Below are 15882 nucleotides of genomic sequence, written 5' to 3' on the forward strand. Positions count from 1 at the left end.
AGACCAAAAACCCAGCTGTGACCTCTGAAGAGCCAGGAGCAAAAGCAAGGCACTGCGCATGCCCCCTGCACACGACACCACCTAAGGGGTGGGCAGCCCACCTAAGCCGCCTCCCCTCCAGCCCGACCCCTGGACACACCCCTACCCTCACCCCGTATAAGGAACCAGCTCCCCCCTCCTCGGGGAGCGGGGCCAGGGCACCTGGTACCTGTTCTCGCTCCCCCGCTGCTGCAGCAGGGACCCCAGTAAAGCTTTGCCTGAATTTCTTGTCTGGCCTCTGGTCAATTTCTATTGCTTAAGGAGGCCAAGACCCCTGGTCGGGAACACTTTCTGCCCCTGGAAGAGTAAATCCAAGCCCCGACCTTGAATTTCATAGGTTCAGACTCTGCGTGTGTCCTGGTTCTTCTCATCGCTCAATCTCATTACTAGACTAATCCCCTTAAGTGAAGATCCCGCATTGATCCTGCAGCCAAGGGGGATTTGGCTGAGAAAGGGCTGCTTGCGTTTTAATCAAGCAAATGGTCTCGATGGCCAGTCCCTCTGCCCTCCTGTGGGTCCCTCCCAGGGGTCCCCCATCGCTCTCGCCTTCAGGCTGTGTCCACCGTGGCATGGTCAGCTGGCACTGAGGTCCTGCTTGCCGGGATCCAGGGTTGAAAAAGGCAGGAGGGCCACCACGGCAGGGGCAGGTGCGGGGGGAAGCTGCAGCCCCCATCTGGGCTCTGAGGGTTTAAACCTGAGCGTTAGAAATGGCTGGAAAAGTTGGGGAGCAGCTCCCCAGCGGGGCTGGGCCGTGGCAGGACCCGGTTCAGGGCGGGTTCTGGGCTTCCTCTGGGATTAGCATGGCTCACCATGGTTCATTGGTGATTGAAACGCCTCCAGTGGCAATAACTGATCACCCTGGTGTAGCGGATTAAATGATGGCGCCCCCCAAAACATATGTCCTTGTCCTAATCCCCAGAACCCAGGAACGGGACCTTATTTGGAAAAGGGGTGTTTGCAGATATGATGAAGTGAAGGGTCTGAGATGAGGTCATCTGGATGAGGGTGGCCCTACATCCAATGACAGGGTCCTTCTAACAGACAGAAGAGGAGAGACACAGACACAGAGGAGAAGCCCCGGGAAGACAGAGGCAGAGACGGGAGGGAGGAGGCCACAAGCCCAGGGACGCCTGGAGCCCCCAGAAGCTGGAAGAGGCGGGAAGGACCCTCCCCTGGAGCCTCTGGAGGGACCTTGGCCCTGGGACACCTTGACCTCAGACGTCTGGTCTCCAGGACTAGGTGAGGATGAATGTTTGTGGTTTACAGCCCCCCAGTTTGTGGTCATTTGTTACAGCTGCACCAGAAAATTCATACACCCCCTCTCTCCCCATATGAAGGGCCCAGAGCCTGTTCAATCCATCCAATGAGTCATCAGCGCCAGGGATTAGTGGGCATATGGGTCTGGGACCAGTTCCACAGCTGATGGTGCAAGGGCGGGCAGGGGCTGGGGGTGCGGGTGATTTTAGGGCTGTGTGCTCATCAGGGACAGAAGGAGTGCGCAGAAACCCCGGGGGTCCCCATAAGCTTTGTCATCCCCTTAATCAAGCTGATGGAATTTTCTAGAATAATCCATCTTGGGCTCACTCCCGGGCCTCCAGCAAAGAGCTTGTGGCATCAGCACTGAGCCCCTGGCCGTCCCCTCAGCTTGCTCACAGACCCGTGATTCCCGAAGCCAGGACGATTGGGCCCTCCAAGCCAGGCTGGCCTGGAAGGAAGATGGGTTCCCCCTGGGGAGGAGGGCTACCGTCTCCTGAAGGAATATTCCAGTGCCTTCATGGTCTCCCAGGTAGGAAGCTCTGAGAGCTAGCGGGTGGGCGGGCAGACAGCCTGAGGCCGCCACCTGGATTGTTTGGTCTCCTCTGGGGGTGGGGGGTGAGAATGTCCTGGAACTCTGGACAAGACTATGTGCAGAAGCTTGGCCCTCGGGGCCTGGGGCCCTTCTGGGGATCTGTTGACCCCCATGGACTGCGTCTCAGAATGGTGTTCATGAAAGCTTAACCTGAGCTAGATAAGATTACAAGGGAGATGGTGGTTATTGGAATACAGGTAGCAACTTATTTCAAGCACTCTGTGGTCGAGGAATACGGGTGCTCGTCTGCTACACCCTAAACACAAGGTGATGCGTTTAAAATCGAGGCAGCTTTGAAAGGTTCACCCACGATGTAGTAGACGTGAGCGTTTCATCCCTTCTCGTGGCTGAATGAACGTTACGTGCGGTGAAAGTGCCAGACACAGAAGGTCACAGGGTGTGTGACTCTGTTTATAGGAGCCGTCCAGGACAGGCAAATCAGACAGACAGAGAGTGGGTTTGTGGTGCCAGGGGCTGGAGAGTAACGGCTCATGGGGACGGGGTCTCCTTTGGGGGGAGTGAGAAGTTTCTGGAACCAGACAGAGGTGGTGGTTACACAACATTGTGAATGTGCTAAACGCCCCTGAGCTGTTTAGTCTAAAATGGTTAAAGGTGATTCCTGTGCTACTTGAATTTTTGCTTCAATGAGAAGTGGAGGGAAGTTAGAGTTGGACTTCACGCTGTAGAGAGACAGGGGTGGCGGGTGTGTTGAATGAGGTTGTGAGCGGCGGGTGCCGGCCTTCGGCCGGATGCACTGGGAACCCAGTCCGTCCTCGCTTTGGGGTCCAGGTGGTGAAGGTCGCCGTGTGCAGAGCCGCTGGGCGGCGGGTAGGGGCAAAAGCCAGTCTCCCGCTTGCTTGAGGGCGAGCCAGTCTCCTCCGCTTGCTTGAGGGCGAGGCTGGGCCTGTCTCCGGGAGAGCACAATCCCTCCAGGCTGTCTCGAGTGAGCCTCCAGCCTCACCACGTGGCAGCTGACCGTCCTCGGGGCCTAGAGATGCCCCGAGCTTGGCCACGCTGGCGGGAGGGGAGGGGTGTGCGGGTCTGCGGCAGCAGGACGGGGCGCTGTCTGCAGCTGGTGGTCCATGCAGACCCCCGGCTTCGGGGAGGGCACTGCCGGCCGGCAGGGTCCCACGGTCTGTGCGGCCGCTGTCGTGCACCTGAGGCTCCTGGCCACGTGGTCACACGTGCGTGGTCTGGGCGGACTTTGTCCTCGAGGCGGGTGCTCAGATTCAGGAAGGGTGGACCGAAAAGGGGAGCGAAGCGTCTTCCCCATCCAAGCCCCGGGTCCCCCGAATGCTACCCGGGGACCCCCGAGGGCCACGACGCCTATCTTAGCGCCACTGAGATAGAGGGAAGAGGACCTTACAGAAAACAGAGTAACTTGCTGCCTCCCCCTGGCTTGAACACGCGACCTGGCTGTGCTGCCATCCCGTCCCCAGCCGGCTGGGGCTGCCCGCTCTTTACTCGGTGCCAGCTGCGTGCTCACAGGGCGTTCGGTGGCTTGTAAATCTTGGGAGGAAAGTCGCTTTGGTGCACGCAGTTTCGTGCCATGTGCTGTCACCCGTAACAGAACCAGCGCAGATGCAATTGTACTAGAATAAAACTTAATACAACCTGAACAGAACGAGAGAGTTAATAAAATCTCCGTAGAATAAAGCTGAATGCAGCCTTAAAAGACTAAGTCAGGGCTTCCCTGGTGGCGCAGTGGTTGAGAATCTGCCTGCTAATGCAGGAGACGCGGGTTCGAGCCCTGGTCTGGGAAGATCCCACATGCCGCGGAGGAACTCGGCCCGTGAGCCACAACTACTGAGCCTGCGCGTCTGGAGCCTGTGCTCCGCAACAAGAGAGGCCGCGATAGTGAGAGGCCCGCGCACCGCGATGAGGAGTGGCCCCCGCTTGCCGCAACTGGAGAAAGCCCTCGCACAGAAACGAAGACCCAACACAGCCATACATACATACATACATACATACATAAAAAGAATGTAAGCAGACAAGAATATCATTAAAAAAAAAAAAAAAGAATAAGTCAATAACCTCCCAATAGAAGCGTGATGACAGCTTTACTATAATAAGAGTTAATACAACCTCACTACATAAAAGCTAACACCGTCTTAATCAGATAAAACAATACAACCGTTAATAGGACAAGAGTCAATAGAATCTCAATACGATAAGAGGTTCATCCAACGTTAAGAGAATAAAACGTACTACAACCACATAGAATAAGAGTTCATAAAATCTTCATACACAAAGAGTGGCTACAACCTTAATACGGGAGCTCATACAATCATAACAGGGTAAGAGGTAATGCAAACCTCACAGAGGGAGAATCAACACAACTTTAACAGAAGAAGAACTAGTACCATCTTTAGAGAATACACCTTAACACATCCTTAGTAGAACGAGACTTAATAAAACCTTAATAGAAAAACTCTGAATACAACCTTCATGGAATGAGAGTTAATAACATCTCAATAGAACAGGAGTGATTGCCATTTACTATACCAGGAGTTAATACAACCTCACTACAAGAGCTAATACCATCTTAATAGGATACAACTTAGTGCAGCCTTAATGCGGTAAGACTTCATGTGCCCTTAATAGGATAACAGCCAATAGTCCCTTAAGAAGAGTAGATACAACCTTAATAAAATAAGAGTTACTGCAACCTTAAGGGAATAGGAGTGGATACAATCTTAAGGAGAGTTAATATAAAATATGATCTTCGTAGAGTGAGCCGTTGATGGAACTTTATTTTAATATAATGGTTCTCAAATGGGGACTGTGCCCCCAGGGGCACACTTGTCAAGGTCTGGGGACATGTTTGCTTGTCACAGCTGGGGTGGGGGGAGGGGGCGCTCCTGACATCTGGTGGGTGGAGACCAGGGAAGCTGGTCCACACCCCGCAGTGCCCAGCACGCCCCGCATCAGAGGATGATACAGCCCCAAACGTCGGTAGTGCTGCTGCCTTAATAGAATAACAGTTACTAGAACCTTAATAACAGAATTAGGAATGAACACAACAGTATTACACTCCCCTCTCCCACACGCATTTGGAGGGCTTTCCAGTGTAATCGTGGGTCGGGAAGCAGCAACTTCCCTAGTTAACATAGACACAGGTCTTATTTTTATGCTGTTAAAACAAGCCTCATAGTAAGTGTGGGCAACACACTGTCTCAAGAAACCGTCTCTCCACTGCACACCTGAAACTAAGACAACACGGTAAACCAACTCTACTCCAGCAAACTTTTTTTTAATTTTTAAAAATGAAAAAGAATAGATAAGCAATAAGGACCTACTGTATAGCGCAGGGAACTATACTCAATATTTTGTAATCTATATGGGAAAAGAATCTGAAAAAGAACGTATACCTGTATTCTTTGATATGTAACTGAATCACTTTGCTGTACACCTGAAACTAACACGACATTGTAAATCCATTCTACTTCAAAAAAATAAAAATAAAAATTGTACCCGAAATCTAGGGTACAATTCTGGAAAAGAAAAAAAGAAAAAAAATTGTCTCTCCTCGTGGGGTGTTGATGGATCCACCTCTCATGGCCAGTATTATCCCAAACCATGTGTGCAAGGGAAAAAAAATGCATTGATGGTTTATTCATTTTTTTTACCCTTTATGTATTATTTGGAGGCACCCTATTCACTTCTTTAGATGGAGAGAGGAAAAGAGAAACCATCTTAAGACTCTTGACACCAGCAGGTAGGGAACACCGCTGACACCTTAAGGGAAAAAAAAGGAATGCGTATATTTCCTTGTTTGGAAAATGAAAACAATGCAGAAGGAAGGGTCCAGAATGAAAAGGCAGAAGGCCTTGTCTGTCCCCCATCCCCCGAATTTCTGCTCCCAGGTGATCACTGTGACTAGCGAGGGACAGAGAGAGGATTATAGGATTCTGAAAACTCACGGGTGGTCTCCCGTGGTTGCATGTGCCCCTCGCTATCCCTCGGGCGTCCCCTTTGGGGACCTCGGAGTCCCTCACGGGGGGCGTGCATTTCCCAGGACAGGCTCCTGCTGTTCTTTCTGCAGCCTGAGGCTGTTCCGGGCGGGTTCCGTGAAGAGCTTCTGTGGACGGACAGGGCGGGGGCAGCTGCTGCAGACGCCTGGACCTCCCAGGCTCCCACACCTTTGCTCCTGCCCGGCTGGCCAGCCCATGAATGACCCCCTTGGCCCCTGCCTCTAGGGGGGCAGCCCCCACCGGGTCCTGGCGCCCACCCTCCCTGGGGACCAATCCATCCTCTCCATGGGGCAGGATTAGGGCTCAACCCCTCAAACAGCAGGATCAGTCTCTTCTTGGGTGCAAGGTGGAAGCATCACTTAAAAAATGTTTTTGTTGTGGTAAAATAGACATACTCTAAAATTTACCATTTCAGCCATTTTTAAGGGCACAGTTCATTGGCATCAAGTCCATTTATATTGTTGGGCAACCGTCCCCACCATCATGTCCAGAACTTTCTCATCTTCCCAAACTTTGTCCCCATTAAACCCTGACTCCCCCTCCCCGAGCCCCTGGACCCACCATCTACTTTCTGTGAATTTGACTCTTCTAGGGAACCCCGATACGTGTCCTTCTGTGTCTGGCTTCTCTCACTCAGCGTCATGTCCTCAAGGTTCATCCACATTTTACCTGGATCAGAATTCCCATCTTTTCTAAGACTGAGTCATATTCCATTGTTTTTACACTGTATTTTGTTTATCCATCCATCCATCAGTGGACACCTGGGTGGCATCCACCTTTTGGCCATTATGAAGAATGCTTCACGTGAACACACGGGTGTCCACGCTATCTGTTCGGCTCCCTACTTTTGGTTCTTTTGGGTCTACACCCAGCAGTGGAATTGCTAGATCCTATGGTCATCCTATGCTGAATTTTCTGAGGAACTGCCCTGTTCTCCTGAGCACTTCCAGATGCACGCTCCCTTCCCACGGTGTGTGCCTCTGAGCGTGGTTCTTAAGAGAATTAAAGCTGAGTCTGGTTTCTGCCGTTGCCCCGAGGTTCTCTTCGCCGCCTGTGAGCTGGGAGTCTTTGACCTTCTGGCCGAGGCCCCGGAGGCCCTGGGCTCGGCTGCAGTGGCTGCACGTCTGGGCGTCAGCTCCCGAGGGACAGAGCTACTGCTGGATGCCTGTGTGTCCCTGAAGCTGCTTCAAGTGGAAGTGAGGAGAGAAAAAGGTAAGCATCCTGGCTATTTTGAAGGAGGCATTTTAAAGGTGCACCCTCAGCACATTTTTTTTTTTTCTGTAAAGGGCCAGACAGTAAGTACTCTCAGCCTTGTGGGCTGGCCGTGTGGTCTCTGCAGCTGCCACCCATCTCTGCCTTTGGCGCACCCAAGCAGCTGGAGACAAACAAATGGGCGGGGCTGAGTGCCAATAAAACTTCATTGACAACACAGGTGGTAGGCCAGGGTTCCAATAAAACTTTATTAACAAAACAGGTGGTGGAACAGGGTTCCACTAAAACTTTATTGACAAAACAGGTGGTGGGCCAGGGTTCCAACAAAACTTTATTGACAACACAGGTGGTGGGCCAGGGTTCCAACAAAACTTTATTGACAACACAGGTGGTGGGCCAGGGTTCCAATAAAACTTTATTGACAACACAGGTGGTGGGCCAGGGTTCCAATAAAACTTTATTGACAAAACAGGTGGTGGGCCAGGGTTCCAATAAAACTTTATTGATAAAACAGGTGGTGGGCCAGGGTTCCAATAAAACTTTATTGACAACACAGGTGGTGGGCCAGGGTTCCAATAAAACTTTATTGACAAAAACAGGCAGAGGGCCCAAACCAGAGAGCAAATGTGGGATGTCATTTACCAACTCCCGATCTAGAGGTTTCCTCAGGCTGGTGTATGCACTGGAACCCCAATGAAGTATCCAAGGAACAAGATACAGATGTGAAAAAAAAATCTCTAGGGAGTAATTTTCCATCAAGCTGAATTGATTCAATTCAGGGGTTGCCGTTTATGATGCGAGTATATTATTTTGGTGTTGAAGCTGCTTTTCTCTTATGGAAGGTGGTGATGGTAGGTGGGTTTTTTTTTTGTTTTTAATGTCCTTCCTTTGCAGAATTCAAAATTGTCAACCCTGTGTCGGTCATCCAGATGGTTCTTTAGAGTTTTGTCAATCCGTGAAATTGCAAAGTGTAGGGACTATCGCTTGATAGAACAAGAGTGGGTGGCCCGGAGGTGGGAGGGGTGGGTGGTGGGCTTTTTTCTTGCAGCAAGGACTTGTGTACCTGTTGGATTTCTGGGGTGCAAACAGCGGGGGCGAGTTAACTTGAACAGGAAGACATAATCTGAGGGGTTGACAGCGCTCAGATAGCCCGGCTTGGAAATCAAGCAGGTGCCAGCCACACCACGTGAACAAGCTTTGCAGGTCCCCCTCCCGGCCCCCACTGCAGCACTGCCCCTGAATGCCCAGCCCATGCTGAAACCCGGCCAGGACACACCCGTGGAGGATGCTGGACGTTCTGTGGGAAGCATCTGGGGGTGGGAGGAGCCTGTGGTCCCCGCTGACACGCGGCCCAGGCAGGTGAGCATCTGGGCAAGCGCACAGGCTAGGAAGCCCCGTGACGGCAGCGTCCACTCCGGCTCTGCCTCTGGGGTCCCCGTGGAGACCCGCAAACATTGGGCAGGTACACATTGTGCAGAAGCAATGAAAGGCTAGATCCTTCCTCCTCATGAGCAGGGCAAGCCGCTCCTGTCCTAGGAGGGACGCCATGAACAAGAACAGGACCACGCTGGACCCCAAGCACCGCAGCTGGGCCCCCGGGACGGGCTCAGGCACCGGACGAGCCTTTCGGACATGTGGCCCCGAGATGCCCAGGGCCGTCCCCCCTTGTCGGGGGCTGGAGGGATGGAGTGGCTTAGGGTCCAGCCGGGGAGCACGGTGCCGTCTGCCCCGGGGGCTGTGGGCCTCCTGCACCTTGTGGGGAAGATGACGGCCCCACCAGGCTCGGGTCCCTGCTGCACAGCTGAGCTCACCCCAAAAGCGCCCCTTTCTCCCCTGATCTTTGTTTCCTCTGCACGAGTCGGGCTGTTGCCCCCATATGTCCATTTTAAAACCAGTTGTTATTTAAAGGTCCGCAGACCGTAATATACATTTCCCTCGGGCTCGTTGGCTGTTTCCACCCGCTCCACCGGATCGCCCCGTGGGATTTGCCAAAGCTGAACCCAGCAGGTGCGTCTGCTGCCCACAGGTCAGCCGGTCCTTCAGGACGAGGGTCGAGCTGTTGGGATTTCCATGGTCCCAGGCAGGAATCGCGCTTCGCGCAGGATGTTGCCAATGCTGGTGTCGGCATGTCGGCGATGCCTCGGTATCTAACGCGTTTTGGTTTTTTTTTTCCCTCTGTTCTGTGTGTTTTCAGCTGTGTATGAAAGCACAGAGCTCGCCAGCACCTACCTGGCCAGAGCCAGCCCCAAGTCCCAGCGGGACATGCTGCTGTACACGGCCAGGACCACCTACCTGTGCTGGGGCCACCTGGCCGCGGCTGTCAGGTGGGTGCGGTGTCGGTGGCGCTCCTGAGTCCCAGGGCTGCCTGGGGGCTGGTTGCAGGGCATCCGAGGAATCGAAATGCCGGGTTTCTTGTAGAACCAAACGCGACAGCATTAGCTTTGGGAAGGAAGGTGATCTCCGCGTCTTACTCTTCCGCCGTCTTCTCAGCATTAGCTTTGGGAATCTGGAGCAGATGTGTGAAGTCACCTGGTGTCGACCGACGGGATTAATCTAATGATGTCGTGATGAGAATCCTTTTGCTTCGGGAGTCTCCAGGGGAAGTAGGGCTGCCCCAGGGCAAAGCAGGAGGATAATCTGGAACATGCGGGTGGAAAACCCTGTGTGCTGCTCTCTGTGTGATCGCCCGTGCTCCGCACCGGGCTTCTCAGCCTCCCCCCGCTGGCATCTGGGGCTGGAGGACTCTCTGATGCGGGGCGTGCTGGGCCCTGCGGGGTGCGGCATCTTCCCTGGTCTCCACCCGCCAGGTGCCAGGAGCACCCCCTCCCCCCAGTGCGACAACCAACAATGTCCCCAGACATTGACAAGTGTCTCCTGGGGGCAAAATCAGTTGTAATTGGGAATCACTATGGTAGAGACAGGTGGATAGAGCTATAGACAAGTGACAGATATTGATAGATCAATATTATTAGATAAATACTGATAGATAACTAGTGATACATTATAGATGATAGATGATCGATAGATAATATTGATAGTTTGATAGGTGATTGATAGATATTGATAGATATTGATAAAATGATAGCTATTGATAGGTGTGGATAGATGATAGGTAGATAGATGGATCTATAGATACGTGAATCTATAGGTAGATGTTGTTGATAGATAAATATTGTTAGATAAATGCTGATAGATAAGTACTGATAGATAGTGATCAATAGATGATAGATATTGACAGATGATTGATAGGTAATACGGATAGTTTGAGAGATAGATGATGATGGATAGGCATTGCTGATAAATATTGATAGAAGATGATGAATATTGATAGGTGGGTCTAGATAGATGATAGAGAGATAGATGAATACAGCAGTCCCCAACCTTTCTGACACCAGGGACCGGTTTCATGGATGACAGTTTTTCCACGGATGGGGCGAGGGGGGTGGCAGGATAACCCGGGCAGTAATGCAAGCGATGGCGGGATAGTTCAGACGGTAATGCGAGCCGCGGGGAGCGATGGGGAGACAGGTGAAGCTTCGCTCGTTTGCCCACTGGTCACCTCCTGCTGTGCGGCCCGGTTCCTAACAGGCTGTGGACCGGTACCGGTCCGCGGCCCAGGGGTTGGGGAACCCTGGCTGAATAGATAGATAGATAATAAATGATAGATAATAGAATTATAATAGGTGACTTACAGAGAGAATCTCTGATGCTAGGTCAGGGTTTCTCTGCACTACTGACATTGGGGCTGCGTGACTCTGTGATGAGGGGCGTCCCGGGCCCTGTGCGGTGTGGGGCAGCTCCCCTGGTCTCCACCCGCCACGTGCCAGGAGCTCCCTCTCCCCCCAGTTGTGACAACCAACTGAAGACATTGACATTATTGAGAACCGTGGCTCTACATTTTCTTTCTTAATTACTTTAACTTAAACCCCATCTTGAGCCTCCGGTAGCTTAGCTGTGAGAACCCGGGGACCCAGTTCTGCCACTGGTTTTGGAAAAGATACAGGTCATCAGATTCACGCTTATCATCGTTGTTTGACTTCACGTCTCTCTTCCAAAGTCACACCCACGTGAGACTCACCGCGCACGTAGTGTCAATGCTGTTCTGAGCGTCTGCAGGTGGCCCAGGGCTGGTGTGTAAAGTGCCTCAGGGTCGGGCCCACAGCTTGGAGCCAAGGGGACTCTCAGTAAGTCTCTGAGGGAGACCAGCGTGTCAGGGGTCTCGTGTCACAAGCAGACAAGAGGGCCCAGTAGGGGCAGTGGCACCGCAGAGCATGGACGCCTGTCTAAAGGGCCAGCCCCCCATCAGCTCACACCAGTTGTTCCCACGCGGCCATGGGGTGACAGCTGCCCCAGCTTCCGAGCTTTGTGTTTTACAAGAAGCAGGGTGTCTCGATTTTAAGGGGACGTCCCCTGAGTTTTTGACCTTCGGGCCCGTTCAGTTAAAGAAAGAAGCCGTGAGCAGCAAAGCAAGCACAGCACGAGCTGGACACAGCCCAGTGGACACTGCCCGAGGGTGCAGGTAACCAGCAGCGCCTCCACGTCTCCGCAGCTCTGGCTGGACCCTCTGGAGTCGGTCCGAGGGACTTCAGTGCTTTGTCCCATGTGCAAAAGGAGCCTGGTTTTGGAGCAGTGGAGAGGAACAGTCTTCTTCCTTCTGCCTCGTGCTGGTGTGTCTGGGTCCCACGCGTAGGCACGGATTTCTGCTGCTGTGTATTTTTCATCAGCGTCTCCCGAAGGTCAGGTGGGAAGGAGATGCCTCACCTGACCGAAGGCTGGGTCACCTCATATCCGTGGAAGGTGCAGGGGGCTGATTGCGGCCAGACTAGATCCAGGATGGAAGGGGGACACACCGCAGGGAGACAGCACACCTGTACATCAGGGAGCCGGGCAGCGGGGCCCAGGAGGACCCAGAAATCCCCCGCCCCCACCCCCGGCCTCAGGGGAGCCGGAAGAAGCTGTGGGTAGACCCGCTGGCCCTCCATCTGCAAGGAGGGTCCCATCCCCAGGTGCCAGGGGCTGCGTCCGCCTGGACCGAGGCGTCGCCCCATTTCACGTCATCTTTACACTCTCTTTAGACTGTCGTTCGTTTCTTCTTTCCTCACATCAGAGAGGCCTGCTAGATGGGTAACCTGCAGCTCTGAATGTGCAGTTATTTATTGCAAATTAGAAAGGAATTCGTGAGTGTCTTGGGTTACTTGTTTCCTGTTTGTTCTGTCTGCGATGTAAGGACGGGGTCTGTGAGCGCCAGTGTGCGGTAACTAATGGGCAGTAAAGTCTCAGAACCTGAGTGATGCCCGCCCCGTTTTCAGAGACGGGAAGAACCAGTATCTGAAGGCCTTTGGGGTTCCCTCCGAGGAGCTCTTCACTGCCATCTACAGGTCATGCCAAGCACCTGCTTTTTTTTTTTTTTTTTTTTTTTTTTTTTGGCCTTGCTGCACGGCATGTGGGATCTTAGCTCCCCAACCAGGCGTTGAACCCGAGCCCCCTGCAGTAGAAGTGCAGGAGTCTTAACCACTGGACCACCAGGGAAGTCCCAAGCACCTGCTCTGATAGGGTTATGCTTATTATATTTTAAAATTTTATTGAAGTGTAGTTGATTGACAGTGTTGTGTTACTGTCTGCTGTACAGCAAAGCGACTCAGTTATACACATATATACAATCTTTAATATTCTTTTCCATGATGGTTTATCCCAGGATATTGTGTATAGTTCCCTGTGCCCTACAGTAGGACCTTGTTGTGTATCCATCCTGTATACACGAGGCTGCATCTGCTAATCCTGACCTTCCAACCCTTCCCTCCCCCACCCCCTCCCCCTTGGCCACCACTAGTCTGTTCTCTGTGTCTGTGAGTCTGTTTCTGTTTCATAGATAAGGTTCATTTGTGTCATATTTTAGATTCCACACATGAGTGATATCATATGGTATTTGTCTTTCTCTGACTTAACTTCACTTACCTGATCATCTCTAGGTCCATCCATGTTTCTGCAAATGGCATTATTTCATTCTTTTTTATGGCTGAGTAATATTCCATTGTATATATGTACCACATCTTCTTTATCTGTTCATCTGTCGATGGACACTTAGGTTGCTTCCATGTCTTGGCTATTGTAAATAGTGCTGCGATGAACATTGGGGTGCATGTATCTTTTTGGATTAGGGTTTCATCTGGATATACGCCCAGCAGTGGGATTGCTGGATCATATGGTAGCTCTATTTTTAGTTTTTTAAGGAACCTCCATACTGTTCTCCATAGTGGCTGCACCAACTTACATTCCCACCAACAGTGCAGGAGGGCTCCCTTCTCTCCACACCCTCTCCAGCACTTACTGTTTGCAGACTTTTTAATGATGGCCATTCTGACCAGTGTGAGGTGATACCTCACTGTAGAGTCACGCTTATTTTTAAAAGAAATACAGGGCTGAGGAAGTGTGTCCAAATAGAGCAAAACAGAAGGAAGTTGATATTTAATTTAAAATTTAAAAAAACCCCAGATTTGGCAGTTCTGATGTTTGTGTGGATCAATTCCCTGTGTCGATGCCAATATTTTAATCTTCATTTTAAAGTAGAAAAACAAGGCCTTGTTTTGATTTGGCTGGAGTGATGCAGGGAATACTTTTTTCTTTTATTTTTTTGTGGCTTTCTGTACAAAGACGCAGGTCTGGGGGTTTGCATGAAGCGCTGGTGTAAACGTTGTGAGATGGTGATGACTTCGTGACTATTTGCAGTGCTTGGCGCTGCTCACAGGTGCAGCAGGAAAAGCACAAAGGATGGGGGCGTAGCTGAGGGTCCTCTACGAGCTGGCGCCTGTCCTCCCCTCCCCCCCTCCTACCTTTCTCCCCCCTTCACTCCCCTCCCCGCACTTCCTACACGGAGACCAAACCCACAGAGCAGACTCCGCAGAGAGGCCAGAGGAGAGAGGGACCCCCAGGCCCTCCTCACCTACCCAACATCCTTGAATCCTTCTCCGCCCCCTCCCAAGACCCCCCGCCCCGCCCCACAGTCTCTTCCCCACCTCCGCGAATCCCCCCCCTTTGGAGGCCTGGCCCCCGCGTGTGTGGACTCCCTCCTGGACTTGTAAAGGGGCCCAGGCCGCCTTGCCCTCCGCCCTGTGGGGCGGGGGACACGCCCTGGATTTCCCTGACTCTGACCTGCTCTTACGATGGAAATGATGCCAGAAATCTTGGCTCTCTGGGCACCGATGCCAGATGGAAATACGGAGACAGAGTTTTGGAGGAAAAGAGAGAATCGCTGTACCCTTTGTCAGGCAGAGAGGGAACACAGCAGGCTGGTGCCTCAAGGACTGTGCCCCCCACCTGGGCAACGGGGAGAGGGTTTTGCCGCTGGGGCTCGTGGCAGCAGGCTAGTGCCTCAAGGACTGTGCCCCCCACCTGGGCAACGGGGAGAGGGTTTCACCGCTGGGGCTCGTGGTCTGGAGTAGGCGATAAGGCTCAGAGTAAGGCCGGTCTTGCCTTTCTTTTCTTCTGCAAATTCACGGCCAAAGCTGGCGTCAGGTGGCTCAGCGGCCAGGCCTGGTGTTCCTGCCTGAGGTTATCCGCCTGTGACCTTCTTTCTGAACTGAAGAATGTTGCGAGGGAGGGTAGGGGGAGAGGAACGCCAGGTGCGAGTGTAGTTCATACGGAGTCAGAGTGTAATTAACTTTGTGCGGGACACATCTAGCTGCAAGTGTCTGCTAGTAGCAACAGCTGAAGAATAACCAAGACTGCTTAATTCTTTCAGGCCTGATGAGGCTGTTTTCCTAGCCTGTTCATTGTTTCCTGATTTTCCTTGTTTACCAGAAAAGGAGAGTCTCATTTCTCTTTTTTGGCTGCAACAGAGGCGGCCTCCCGCCGGGGCCCCTAGAGGAGGATCCCTTCCTCCCGGCCGTACTCCCGGGCCCCGGGAGCCACGTGCCTGTCTGTGTGTGGGGCGTTGACGCGGGGCCCCCGACACCCCGGGTCTCACCCACCTCCAGCAGCTCGGGTTCCAGTACACAGACGCAGAGCCTGCCATTGTACCCGCGGGACTCGGCACAGGGCTCCCCGTGTCGGCGCTCACGATGTCCGCCCCGGATTCTGCACGATTCTCACGGGCGCGCCTTCCCACGCCAGGTCCCAGGGCGAGAGGCCGCAAGCCGTGCGGGGCCTGCAGGACGAGTGGAGGCTCGGAGGGCCGAGGGTAGTGGCTGCCTTGGACCCGTCACCCTTCCCGTGCGTCTGTGACCTCGGAGGTGAGTGTCTGCCCCGTACCTTGGAGCTGGGTTTGGAACTCGGTGTGGGGAGCGTATGAATCCTCGGTTTTTAAAAATTGAAGTCTAGTTGATGTACACTGTTGTGTTAGTTTCAGGTGTACAGCAGAGCGATTCAGTTTTATACATACACACATATATATATATATATATTCTTTTTCAGATTCTTTTCCCTTATAGGTTGTTACAAGATACTGAATATAGGTCCCTGTGCTCTACAGTAGGTCCTCGTTGTTTGTCTGTTTTGTATAGAGTACTGTGTGTATCTGTGAATCCCAAACTCCTCATTTATCCCTCGCCACCCCCCTCCCCCTTAGCAACCACAAGTCTGTCTCTATGTCTGTGGGTCTCTTTCTGTTTCATACATAAGTTCATTTCTGTCATATTTTAGATTCCACTTAGAAGTGATATCTTATGATACTTGTCTCTGACTTACTTCACTTAGTATGATCATCTCTGGGTCCATCCATGTTGCTGCAAATGGCATGATTTCATTCTTTTTTATGGCTGAGTAATATTCTACTGTATATATGCACCACATCTTCTTTATCCATTCCTCTGT

At 52.2% G+C, this 15882-nt stretch overlaps 1 protein-coding gene across 1 annotated transcript in view; it reads left to right on the forward strand.

Moving 5' to 3' along the window:
* Positions 1–527: 527 nt before the first annotated feature.
* The window catches only part of ASMT (acetylserotonin O-methyltransferase), a 28941-nt gene continuing 13586 nt past the window's right edge, over positions 528–15882 (forward strand). Inside the window, exons 1-6 of the mRNA XM_068534097.1 lie at positions 528–611; positions 1712–1825; positions 6900–7074; positions 9269–9398; positions 12384–12452; positions 15184–15302. Coding sequence (XP_068390198.1) covers positions 528–611; positions 1712–1825; positions 6900–7074; positions 9269–9398; positions 12384–12452; positions 15184–15302 — 691 coding nt within the window. The remainder of the gene's footprint in view (positions 612–1711; positions 1826–6899; positions 7075–9268; positions 9399–12383; positions 12453–15183; positions 15303–15882) is intronic.

This window comes from Eschrichtius robustus, chromosome X, assembly GCF_028021215.1.
Source record: "Eschrichtius robustus isolate mEscRob2 chromosome X, mEscRob2.pri, whole genome shotgun sequence".
Classification (NCBI taxonomy): Eukaryota; Metazoa; Chordata; class Mammalia; order Artiodactyla; family Eschrichtiidae; genus Eschrichtius; species Eschrichtius robustus.